Source organism: Pomacea canaliculata, linkage group LG2 (assembly GCF_003073045.1).
Source record: "Pomacea canaliculata isolate SZHN2017 linkage group LG2, ASM307304v1, whole genome shotgun sequence".
In the NCBI taxonomy this organism is placed as follows: domain Eukaryota; kingdom Metazoa; phylum Mollusca; class Gastropoda; order Architaenioglossa; family Ampullariidae; genus Pomacea; species Pomacea canaliculata.
In genome coordinates this window covers 26,957,347-26,970,076 of record NC_037591.1, presented here as the reverse complement: position 1 = coordinate 26,970,076, position 12,730 = coordinate 26,957,347, and the positions used below count along the sequence as shown (strand labels likewise).

The following is a 12,730-nucleotide window of genomic DNA, read 5'->3' as shown; positions in this document are numbered from 1 at the left end:
CATCACACGCAGTCACAAGAGAGTACACTGTGCTCAGAAATACCAGCCATTTACTGGTGAAGAAAAATATAATGATTGATGATGAGGAGGAGGTTATGATCACGTTTTCAACGACATTAACATAATGAATACCGATGATTTCTTGAGTGTAAACTCAATACAATAAAATGAACAATTTCACGGATGTTAAGAAAGTATACTAAGTGCCCTTATCTTATTCCACCCAGTCAACATAAGTTGATCGTAATGGTAGCCAAGGACGCTACCAGGAAAATTAAGACACTTAATATACATTTCTAATCAAAATAAAATGAAGCTTTAGCGTCCCAAGACGAAGTGACGTACAAAAATCTAAAGCAAAACACCTCAGTATTCCATCACTTAGCAAAACAAACAAACAATGTGTGGGCGATGAAGAAGAGAGGAACGAGGGTTCAGATTATGTTCTTTAGAAGACATGAACGAAAGACAAAAACAGATGAAAGTAAAAGTCGGAAAACGCACTGATCCAACCATCCATAACTAGAATGTTATACGCATGCATCAAGCACTAAACAAATGTGATCAACACTTTAAAGCCGGTCTCCATGGCAACTCGTCAAATACCAGCTGAGAAGAGAGCATCGCGCGTGCCACAAACAGGACTCGCTCTGACCACAAAGAAAACCACAGCAGAGCAGTTAAAGGGGTCACAAACCCGGAGGAGAAGGGGAAGGAGGCTGCGTGCGAGGGTCTGAGGCACGTCGAGGGGAAGTAACTGGCAAAAGAGAGGTCAATACATCTCTTGCATTGCTTCCCCTTCCAACCTCGCTCGCCTTTATTCCCTTGGTGTTGCATGTGAGAGTAAATTATTTCTATTAGCTTGAATTCAATAGCTCGTGAAAGATTGAAGTCATCAATACTGATAATTAAGGGTAAAAAGGTTAGGTTTCCTCACGAGATTTAAAGAATGGATTTTTTTTAAAATAAAAAAGTTACTGCGAGACAAGGTGGGTCGGGTAAAATAATGTCGCTAAAACGTCTCACTTTTGTCTTGGTGACTGTAAAAACGAGTCACTTTCTCCCAGTGACTGTAATATGAGTTGATTAGCACACAGTACAGGTAGGGAGGTACGGCTGTGAAATGAGATGATTCGCACACAGTTCAGGTAGAGTCGAATGGCTGGTAGACTCGCAACAGATGCTCAGTGCATCTCGACAAACCGCGGAGCCTGCTGAACCATGGTTCGCCTTCTTCAGAAAAGTTCAGCCGACTCACGTAGACCACCACTCGCCTCTCCAGACCGCGCACGGCATCCCAGTGACCGGCACGCACTACGTCACTAGTGCCCCGTGCTACGTCCTCTACGTCACTGACGTCACTTTCATTGATTGTACTGACGGGAACGTTTCTCTTCTCGCAGGCCGGCCAGCAGACCGCAGTTGTTACCAAAGTCGTCGTGAACAAGATGAAGACGTCCTTGAACCTGAGGCCGCTCGATGTTGCATGACTGCTTTTGTCGTAGCTGGTCATCGAGGCAACAACGCTGTGATCTGTGTTAAAAAAAATATAAATCCGCAACACAATCATGTTGGTGAAGGCAGACAAAGATTGTATCTTTTTCGCATATGGAAAATGTTAAATGTTCAGAAACATTCAAACTAAGTAGAATCATTAATCGATTAGATCGGTAACTGGTGTATATTGATCGCACTCAACAAAACAAAGGTTAATTAAGAAAACTTACAAAATATCTTAGCAAATATATATCACCGAAACTCACATACAATGTTGGTCATGAAAATCTTGTTAATTTTTATAGTACGTCTTGTATCACATGGTGTGAATCATCTCCCTTGAATGACCTGATTAAGCTGGGTTGCCTCCATTTCATTATCTGTCGCTTCGTTATACTTTATTACTAAGTTAAGGCTCGGGAATTTAAAAAATTTATAGAACACGACAGCAGTGAGCAGAGGCACTTCTAAATACATATACTTATGCCCACCGACATATGGAATACATAAATAAAAACGTGAACCCAACAAACCTACACACACACATACACTCACCAACGACCCCTACGCCAAGACTTTGCAGACAGGCGGCCAGTTCTCGCCCACACTGGACGCAGTCGTGAGGTGTCTTCTTCGAGTGCCCTTCACCTATGTGCCACACCGTGGTGTGTGAGGGCCCCTGTTGGTGGCGGGGAATTCCTCTCCTATCGTAGGTGTGGACTTTACCTGTTAAAATCTCTTTATCTCGAGAAACCTCTCCAACCACCTTGAGAGGACTACGGACGGGTATGTTCAAAAACTCCATCTGCCAACCTAGAGGTGCGTGCCCGTAATCGGTGGATGCCGCCCACAGGCGTAGGTCAGGTATGTGGGCACACAGGTTGAGACACAGGGTCTGAAAGATCAGCGTCCTGCCCACAGAATAAAAGTGATGCTAGCGATTTTCTGTTAGCAAATGGTCAGAAGCGATGTGATAGTGCTCTTACTTTCTTAGACTGATGAAACTTGGATATTTTTCTAGTGATGTGAAGCAAAAAAAAAAAAAAATTTTAAATAAGCAGGGCAGAAATAGCAACATTCTGAAGAAAATTAATAGGGTTTTCATGAACTAGCAGATAAAGCGAAAGAATTGTTAATGGTGGTCTTATTCCGCATTCTTAGTAAATGTAAAGCCCGTCAATCAAGAAAGAGTTCGCGCAATCGAGGTTGCATTGGAGAATCTGTGACTGCTCATAAGATGGTGGACGTGACCTACAAAAAGTCACTAGGAAGTTGGAAACCGCAGCAACAAAGCACAATGGAATCTGCTTCACACAGGTCAGTTTTCTGTCATGGAATACACCGATGGAATATACTCAGTGCGAGTGCCACGCTTCACAGTCTTACCCTGGGATTAGTTTCGCGGCGATTCGCATATTTTAATTCTTTTTGATCGATCAATCTGGTGAGGATTAGCTTAACAGCATCTAACTGTTTTCTTATGTAATTAATACAAATTGTTACAATTGTTTCTTGCAAAGAAAAAAGCTTGTAGAAAGATTTGTTTCAGTCATTTTAATATGAGGCTGGAGTTTGCAATCCGAGTATCTGAAGAGGCTAGTAAAATGCTAGTGTGCGCATAAAGGCAAACGTCACTGCTTGGTGACCTCGTGACGTACCTGTCGGGCCCCGCTTCGTCTGCCACGAGAAAGAGCTGCTTACGTGACGATACTGCTTTTCGCAGTCTTTTTAATGACCGTTTTAGATTCTTGTCCTTTTCCATCTTCAGCTCCTCCAGATTCACGGTTCCGACATCCTTGCCAGCCAGAGTCCTGCGACGCACGTGCTGCTGCAGCAGGGTGTGCAGCAAGTAACTAGCGGGGCGGGCCTTACGCCACGTGATGACCACTGTGACGTCACAGCGGCGGTCGAGCCAGTCCATGGCTGCTAGCAGCAGCAGGGTTGTCTTTCCCGTGCCGGGTGGACCGCTGACAAACAGGCGGGGTGGAGCCGCGTGCAACTGGTTCACCTGCTGTCGGGACAGAGTGATGTGCGCGCATCTGTCGTCTGAGGCTCCCTCCGGCACTGAGAGCGATAGACGAGGCTCAGAAAGGCAGGGCAGTTCCACCGACATCAGATGCCCGCAGAACCTTTAACAGACAGCTTGTGGTAGTTCATTGTCTAAGAAACTCATATATTCAACCCGAACAGAAAGCTTAAGGACTTTTGAAAAAAAATTAATTCTGTTATATTCAACTTGAATAAAAGATTTATGTTAGTTACCGTGCTGAATAAAGCTAATGAACACTGTACCCAAAGGGAGAGAGAGGTGGTACCGAACACACACACAGAAAGGAAATGTAGAAATGTTAACCATGGTAGATGACCTAATCGAGACAAAGTTGTAATGTAACAATAAATTTAGTAAACAATTAACATCGTCACTGTTTGATTGTGATGCACAAAACCTCAATCCGCATTGCCCGAAAGGCCTGCCTACAGTGCAAGGGAGGCTACTACAGAATCTGATATTAGTTTCCGCCATGAGTAGCTTCCCATTATCTGTAAAACAACACGCTATCAGCCCTTAGCAATGTCATACGTTCAAGGACTTTTTGTTAATTTAAAACAATTCTGATAGTAATAAGAGAGAGGACAGAAAAATGAACGAGAAATCCAATTTCATTCCGTCGCAGCTTTGCTTTGAAAAAGATGTTATGCCATCGGTAAAATATGTATACGAACCTTAGCAGCAAAATAAGTGGATAAAGCGGAGTATGGTCATCGTTTAATTGCGTGCAGTTTGGTTTAATTGACATACCACGCCAGGAGCAGGTCATAGAGTTCGGAGGTCATGAGAGAGTCCGGTCCAGATCCAGCCACTCGTCGCACCCACCACTCCTTCAGACGAATCAAAGCTTCTCGGGTTACGTCGCTTTGTTTTTGGTCAGATGACGAAAAGTGATCAGCAAAAAGACAGACTTCGGCGATGTCTGCAGCGGAAGCATTTGTTTCTAGACAGTAACTTAATTCCTGTACAGAGAATCATCATCATCATCATTATCATCAACAACAATCACCAATCCATCCATCCATCATCCACCAATCATCATCATCGATAATACCTTTTTCTTCTCTTTCTCTTAGAATATTTCTCTTGCTTTTTTAAGGCCAAGCATGTGCCTTAAAACAAGAAAGTATTGGGTTAACATTCAATAAATCGGATTTAAAAGGATTTCAAAAATGACCCAATCACAAAGTGAAAGTGGTCAAGACAAACGAAGCTCTCACCTGCAGCAAGGTCAGGTCACCACTCACTGCCCCGACGAATTCCTGTGACGTCACGAAAGGCAGTCCGAGCGTTTTTCTAACGGCTAGTCCTGGAGCATACTGATTCACCACCGAACGTACGCTTCTCTCCCTCAGGAGGATCTGCTGCATCGCCTGCCTCGCGACCTTTCTGATAAACACATCTAACTTTTCCTCGGGCTGTTTAAAGGAGCGTAAATAACTCACACCCATCATTTTCATTTGACAAACAACCAGACCATAGTTCCTAGTAACGAGGAGCAAACTGAAGTCGCCTTTCCCCCAGCCCACGAGCGACTGGGTCAAGGTCGAAGGAGGGGAATTACGAGGGAACATCTGAGCATCCGCAGCAGTGAAGGGAGTTTGGAGTGAGCGGTCTCCAAGCCGAGGCTGGCCCAAAATCACCATGACCTCCGTCTGGGCCTCCGCCATTTTCTTCAGACAGAAGAGCGCACGCTGATGTGCAGATTCCGTGTTGAAGTCATCGAGAGATTGGGCCTGTGGATGTGAGACTTGCGTGGTCAGAGAGCTTTGGCCGTTAGAGGCAGGAATGGTGTAGGTTGAGAGTGTCGTTCGGGAAAATGGAGGCTGATAAAATCTTGCCAGAGAGACATGTTCTGGGAAAATGGACTCCCCCGTTCCCGCTGAAACAGATCGTGCTGTCGAAACTCAGAAGGTGATATTTTCCATTACGCAAAATATCGTTCTTCATAACAATAAATGTGTATAAAACCGTAGTTTTACTATGGTAACGCATGAAACTGATAAGAAAGAAAGAAAGAAAGAAAGAAAGAAAGGGAAAGGAAAAGAAAAGGAAAGAAAAGAAAGAGTAAAATACAGAAAAAGGTAGAGGAATAAAGAATTTAAAAAAGACGAAACGCAGGCTATTAACCGTTGTACCTGTAAAGATAGAGGCTTCCCCAGCTGAAGGTCGACAGAGTGTTCATTCCATATCAGGTTCAAAAATTTCCAAATCGCTCCAGTCCACTTCCTGGGACCTTTGTCCGGGAAGTAAATCGCTGAGGACTTTTTGAATGCCACATGCTGGCTTTTTGCCTGTCTCCACTGCGCCATCGGGACGTCCATGAGAAAGCCGAGGCCGCAGTCCACTGCCATCAGGCGCACGTTAAAGTCAGTGTACAGTCGCCGCACCACGTCCTCCAGCTTCCCTGCCTCCAGCTGCTGCAGCACGCCAGCGACAAGCTGGTCGTGAACATCCTGAACTTTGACCACAAATCTCGTGACTTTGACCTCCATCTCCTTGGTCTGGTCCTGGCAAAGATGACTGAGACCTTCTCTGCGACTGGTCTCTTTGTGCCAGGCTTCGTCGAATTTTGTTGCGTCCCTGTCACAGGTGTGGTTTTCTTCATCTGTCTGAGCAGCTTCCGAAGAAGTGTAGCCCGGTTGTTCTGCAGATAACTTCCTGTCACTTTCCGTTCGCCACGATATTCTCGCCACAAGCACTTTGTCGACTGGTCATAAAAATAAAAAAAAAATAAATAAATAAAGAACCCGTATGAAGTTAGAGGTAAGGATAAATACACTGGTAGTGCTAATATGGACAAGTGCATACACAGAGAAAACGAGAGAGAGAGAGATGCAGAAGAGAGGCAGAAATAGGCAGACCGGCTGGGATGTGGGAACTCTTTGCAATACCCATGTTTAGCGAGCTTGTAGGCAGCTAGACATTCGGTCCCTGCAAGCGATCCCGTTAGGCTATAAGGACTGATAATAGCAATGCGGACCGGATGCGAGGATGCAAAGATGACAGAAGGGTTAGTAGGATTTGAACAAGAAAGTATGGAGGGACGGAGTGACCTGCGTGAACAAGTGCGGGGTCTGTGATTTGCTCAATAAGGACGTGCTGCACCAGGTCCGGCCGGTCGCCCACATGGATGTTGAGTGTCGTGCTGTGCTGCGCCACCACAATGCGATCAACGTGCTGCACCACGCCGCAACCTTGAGGGGCCGCCACTCTTGCCATGTCGCGCTCTGAGACAAAGGGAGAGAAAGCGGGTTACTCCACTACGGAGCACTGAGTGCAACGCGAAGCAAATTTTCACCGGTGATTTAAAAAAATTATATCTGTTAACCTACAAAAAAGCAACTATATGTGATACACCGTTTAAAAGAGCATTTTAAAAACATTTGCGTTGGTGTTAATTTTAAGAATTATAGGTTCTGATTTCTTCAGTAAGCTCACATCGAAGATAGTAACTGTATGGGGCAGAGAATTCAGAATCGGCCTAAAGTCAGAAATTAAGAAAATTATTTTTACATAATTTATACAAACATAAAGTACCAAACAAGATCATATTCTATTAGAATATACATTAGAATTTAAATATTACTTACTGTTTTCTTTTCATTTTCTGTTGTTTGAGTACAAATCCACGTCAAATTGCGTAGCCAGCAATGAATATCAATATGGCGCTCAAGTAAACAAACCTTCGCGTTTTTTAAAGTCTTTCAAAGATGAGAACATACCTGATTGGTTGATTTTTTTATGCTTTAAAGGGAAGCAATCGAAACTGGAACGTATCCTAAAGGCTCCTGTGTTTTCTCCCTTATGTATTCGTTCATTTACGCACAGATTTACAAATTAAGACACTACACAGGTTACAGAAGCTACGTAAGTGCGTCGGGGAGCTTTAGCCGACGCGCAGCGAATTTAAGAGAAGAGTAGTTCAGGACATTAGTTGTAAAACACTGCATCATAAACAAATGATCAGGAGGAGGGGAGTTTGAAATTTTATGCCTCTGAGGGTGAAGGTTTCGATGACAGGAAAAGATTTTACAGACCCTCGTACACGCTAGTCCTAGTTTTCTAGGGTGCCTGCAGATCTCTGTACCCGTCTTTGCAACATCTCTCTGCTAACCGCTAGCAGTAACATAGTCGTAACTGCCGTCCATCGATTAGGGCAGTTTCTCGGATATTTATTGTCCATGTTGTTATATTTTGCAGTAAATTCAAGAAGCCAGCATTTGACAATTTCCAATAAACCTCCTGCTGTTTTCAAGCACAAAAACGATAGGGTTCTTGAGAAAATTACATCACTGGGAGGCGTTCTAGTAGCCATTGTAACCGGATTTTTCACGCACTAACTTACCGTTTGCACGAATGTCAACCTCGATGAGAGTCTGTGCGATGTGAACGCTGCCCGCGGTCCCTACATACACACGACCTTCACCTTGGTCTGTGACGTCAGCCTCTTCACTCACGACCTCACGTGAGTCTTCTGGGTCACAGTCCTCAGAGACATCTGAGCACCCGCCCTGCCTCCCCTGGTCATCTTCCCTGTAGTCTAGTGTAATGAGGCCCTCCGGAGCGTTTCCAGTGCGAAGCAAGTCACTGCAGTTGTCGTGTGTATCGGACGCTCTAAGGCTTCCTTCACACTGCGCGACCTTCTCCACTCCGTCCTGCACATCGTCCACAGACAGGAGACTGGCGACACTGCAGCTGCTACTTGAACTTTGGGAGCAGGCGCTCTCAGACGACCCAGTCACTCGGCTCAGCTCCTTGTCTTCAGGCATCTCTGCATGTTTCAAGTAGGTTTCCCAGGCTTCCTGTAAAAAAGAAAATAAATATAATTCCCAAACAAACTTTACTATTTTTGACATTTGTCATTATTTTATCTAAAAAGACAATATCTGAACGAAACAGCCTACCACAATACATTCAATCAATGACATCAGTTTCAGAGTTTAAACGTATGTCTTTCATATAAGTTCCTGCTTAGTATTATATTGGTATTGGTACTGACCAGTGTTTACATTAGAGGCCTCATACTGCAGTGACTAATTTAAATTTAGATTATTTAGACACTTAATAGCTAATTTCTTATGTTAAGGTAGCTCCTTTACATGTTTTATTATAATGTTCATTTAAAAATAACATCTGTCAAGTTACTATTCATGAAATGTAACTGGCTTTTCGTATTCATTTCGATACTGATTTACTACTCGTCGGTCATCCTGGACTAACCCTAAAAAATATTAATTAATTTTTTTTTTAGCTGTTCATAACTTCCTTAAACAGACTAAATGCTTTAAGTGAGTGTGTGTATACGGTACATGGTTCCTCATGCTTTTAAATTTTAGTCTTTTATGTCCAGGTGTCATTAACTTTTCTTTTAGATTGTGACTTCATCTTGCTCTGCATTATTAAACACTTATCGCTTCATATCTAACTTTTTACTGATTTTAATACTCTTGATGGTGCTGCTGTTATTTGTTATTTAATATTTTTATGTAACTGTTAATTAAGTGCCAGTTTATGTGGGAAATTATTCTCGTGCGATTACCATATACTATCAACTGTCGACACCAAAAACACCCAGAAAAATTAACCCGCATCATCACAGATTTAATTAGACGACGAAATTTACTGCAAGGAACTCAGTGATCGTACTGAGTAACTAAAACATTATTAATACACCCTGCGGAATACTTTTTATTATTTAAATTCATATCAGGCGAATGCACAATTTTCTGCTATGCTAAAGATTCTATCGGATACTCACGTCGATGGTTGAAAAGGCAAGACAGCAAATGTTCTTGATGTCTTCCTTCACTCTCTCCATGACAGTCTCGTCCATTTTTGCAACCAGAAACTTATCTACAGAAGGGGATTCCCCCGATCGTCTGCATCCTCGCAATGCGTCGTTGGGAAACACGTTGGTGACGTCACGTGTAACTGACTCACCCACGCATACCGAGCAGACGTCACGTGGATGTTTCTCCAACTGTGTTTGTAGTCTTTCGAGCTGACGTGTTGATCTGATCACGTGATCGTCGACTTCCTGTAGGAGACTTCCTCTCCAGGCTGCCACCGCTTGTTCGAGGACGTCCGCTGCTCGCAAGATTCGACTGCGAGCCTCTGCGCCATCATCTTGCAGCTTTCTTGTAACGTCCGTCACCCAGCCAGCCACCAGATGGCAGTTGTGCTTGGTTTGGAGAGTTTTCGAGACTGAAATCTCTTTTGAGACATCCAGTTGACTCGTTTGGGGACCACTCTCGCTTTCTGATCGCAAAATGGAGCGCAGGTTGTCGACCTTTCCCACGCTGATATGCCGCAGCCAATCCGTGCACGCCTGACAGAACATGTGACCACAGTGCGTGCACAAGTGAGAGGCAGGTACTTTTGGACAAGCGATGCAGCTTATGTCCCCTGCAGAGTCTCTCAGCGGATGTTCAGTCGCCGCCATGATGGCGTTAAAACCAATGGCTTTTCTTGTTCAGGTCTCTTACGAGTTATACGCTTGCAACCTTCCGTAGCTGAAACAAGAAGTTTTTCTTTCAGTGACTGCAAAATAGCCACATGTTAATAGCGAAAAATAGTATTTACAAAGTCTTGAATAACACAAGCATGCTTAAAAAAAGAAGTGGTTCGCACTTTATTGTCATCCGACCCTTATATGATGATTTAGGTTTTAAAGAGAACTTTTCAAAGTATAGTTTTAAAAATTAATTTCGAAATATCTGCGTTTAAATATTTTAAACAGACTTATTACTTGCAGCCTTTATTGGTGGTATAGTTTGAATAATGTGACTAATGACTTACTGTATGTGTAGTACACGTATAACGATGCATAGAATTCAGGTAGACACGTTTGCGTTATGCTATTATGTTTGCTTTTTAAATTCTATGTTTGCAATGTAAATGTGTGTGTATACAAAGATTCATTTATCAGAGTTTCATGAGCATTCATGAGCATTGTGGGGAGTGGCCACAACAAAAAGAAGAAGAAAAGAAATGTTGCAGCTTGTATCTGAATGGCGATGTTCCATTGGGAAGCCGTTACCTATCTACCTTACCAGCTCTTGCCAAGTGCCGACCAATCAAGTTGCTATAGTAGCTGCCTAACGATGCTAACACAAGGTAAAGTCCATGCCGACCCACTACACTCAATTATCTGTCGGCATGGAATGTTATCTGTGTCGGTGAAGATTAAACCAGACCATGACACGTGACTGAGATATTTCACGTTTGTTGACACAAACAACTAGGAATTCTTGGCGCAGTATGGTGAGTTGCTTCTCCTAGTCACATGACTGCCATGTGACTACCCGAAGATGATGGCTGCTGCGTGTCGCTTGCTGACTCAACGCAGGTCAAAGAACGGGGAAGAGGGTATGGTTCCCACCCTAGTTCGGGTGTGTGAGTGTCTGTTGACCGTGTGTGAGTGTGAGCGTGCTTGTGAGAGAGAATCCCACAGCGGTGTAACGCGCTGGTGACAACAACTGTAATTACTAATATAGAAAACATTAGAGTAATTAAGAAACGTATGGCAGTGACGTATTTGAGTCGCTAAACGTTACAGCAGCCCTCGAGTGTTTTCTCCCATACCTCACGTCACGACCTCTGGTAGATTGGCTAGGGCAGAGGAACTTGGCAGGCTCATGATCTAAACCTTTGGTAGGTACCTCGATATAAAAGCCAATAAGCTGTGTGGGGTAGATAACATAAATCTTCGAGTCAGGAATCCAAGGGAGGTAAACACCAGTGTGCAAGTAATATCATCCGTTTTAATTACTGATCTCTATACTCGTTTTCTTCCAACTGTTCGCAGCTTACGAAGAAAGTAGTTGCTCCCTACTCGCCATTTTGCTTTCAGAAAACAGCTTCCACATCCCTCCTAACTTCTTTTAGAGAGGATTTTGTTCATTAAAAAACTCTCTTACAGTCTCACTGATAACAACAAATGTTCAGAGATCACAAAGTGTACATGCTTTACAAGCATGCGAGTACACGAACACATTTCTAGCAATCGCCTCCATCCTGAGTCAGTTCAACAAAAAGAAAAGTAATGAAGATTTAGCAATAAAGTAATAGACTGTTCATACGTTTAATATCTCTGTCATTCTGTCACTCTGAACAGCAGACCGCTAGAGGAATACTTGAATGAATGCTGTGTGTACTTACCGCTGGCAAGGCTGAACGTTGACGAATGGAGAAACACGTTTACCCGAGGCGGCAGCGGCAAGTGACGTGAGGAGCCGTTGTCCGGATATAGGTTAGTGTACTGTTCGCGGTTACATGCTCACACTTGTGACACACTGTTGTGACGTCACTCAGTGTATGCGCACCGCGTATCTCGCTGTGCACGCCGGAAGTCGCATCGGTTTGAATTTGTCGCTACAGAAGTGTTGTTGTGGCCATCAAGCTAAGAAGGTGGATGTTTTCAATATTTGCGGTGACATTTTTAGGTTTGGTGACTTTGTAGTTTATACTTGGGACATTGGGTAAACAGAGGCTTGAGACTAGGCAGGCACGCGTGCGCGCGCGCGCACACACTACAGAGGGAAGCATAGAGACACACACTACAGACACACTGCATACAAGTACTTGCACACACACACACAATCCAGCTTCGTAAGTGACATCTATCCATTCATTCCCTTTAGTGTAGTAAGGAAACACTAAACACCTTTAACAATAAACAGTTCTGCTGAGGTAACGTTTCCTAAGTGAAAATCCCTCCACTATAAACTTTCTTACAGGACTAGTGGGGAGCATTTTTGTAAAGATTTAGTAAAGCTCAGTGCCAGACACGTTCGTTCAAATCTGGATGAAATTTCCACGAACATAACTAGGCACAGTGACTGAGAGATTACATGAAGGGTCTTTGTCATGACATCCTCTTATCACCGACTGCTTGATTAATTAAAACGCTTATCACACAAGCTCGCCAGCAGATACAGAACAAACGGATGTTAGGAGTCAGAGAGATGCAAAACAATACGATGAGTACACGGATCAGGAATGTGGCCAGTGATACGGCGGAGATCAAGTCTGATATTTCAATACGGTTTACAGCAATTTGTTTGAGAATGTTAGATATGTGAAGTGCGTCTCATATCCTGATTAACTACATAAGGTGCTTAAAGGGATTCTAAAGGCAAAATAAAACTGCTTAGAATCGCGTAAAGAGTAGGATAAATT

General features: G+C 43.4%; 2 protein-coding genes across 2 annotated transcripts; both read right to left on the bottom strand.

The window, feature by feature from the left end:
- Positions 1-83: 83 nt before the first annotated feature.
- Positions 84-5,252, bottom strand: LOC112557467. Its single transcript, XM_025227344.1, has 5 exons — positions 4,768-5,252; positions 4,298-4,509; positions 3,156-3,626; positions 2,053-2,408; positions 84-1,533 (listed from the first exon to the last, which is right to left on the bottom strand). Exons 1-5 carry the CDS (start codon positions 5,215-5,217, stop codon positions 1,145-1,147), a joined length of 1,878 nt encoding a protein of 625 aa, XP_025083129.1. The 5' UTR covers positions 5,218-5,252; the 3' UTR covers positions 84-1,144.
- Positions 5,253-5,281: 29 nt separating this feature from the next.
- LOC112557465 lies at positions 5,282-11,819 on the bottom strand. Its single transcript, XM_025227343.1, has 6 exons — positions 11,711-11,819; positions 9,309-10,062; positions 7,896-8,352; positions 6,604-6,777; positions 5,686-6,257; positions 5,282-5,429 (listed from the first exon to the last, which is right to left on the bottom strand). Exons 2-6 carry the CDS (start codon positions 9,990-9,992, stop codon positions 5,307-5,309), a joined length of 2,010 nt encoding a protein of 669 aa, XP_025083128.1. The 5' UTR covers positions 9,993-10,062; positions 11,711-11,819; the 3' UTR covers positions 5,282-5,306.
- Between the last annotated feature and the right edge of the window lie 911 nt (positions 11,820-12,730).

Coding starts and splice junctions, on each gene's coding strand:
- LOC112557467 (XM_025227344.1), bottom strand. CDS start 5,217: ATGGCGGAGGCCCAGACGGAGGTCATGGTGATTTTGGGCCAGCCTCGG. Junction 4,510..4,767: donor GTGACCTGACCTTGCTGCAG/GTGAGAGCTTCG, acceptor TTCTCTGTACAG/GAATTAAGTTACTGTCTAGA. Junction 3,627..4,297: donor TATGACCTGCTCCTGGCGTG/GTATGTCAATTA, acceptor TGTCTGTTAAAG/GTTCTGCGGGCATCTGATGT.
- LOC112557465 (XM_025227343.1), bottom strand. CDS start 9,992: ATGGCGGCGACTGAACATCCGCTGAGAGACTCTGCAGGGGACATAAGC. Junction 6,778..7,895: donor GGTTGACATTCGTGCAAACG/GTAAGTTAGTGC, acceptor CCTTTGTCTCAG/AGCGCGACATGGCAAGAGTG. Junction 5,430..5,685: donor GGAAGCCTCTATCTTTACAG/GTACAACGGTTA, acceptor GATCTGTTTCAG/CGGGAACGGGGGAGTCCATT.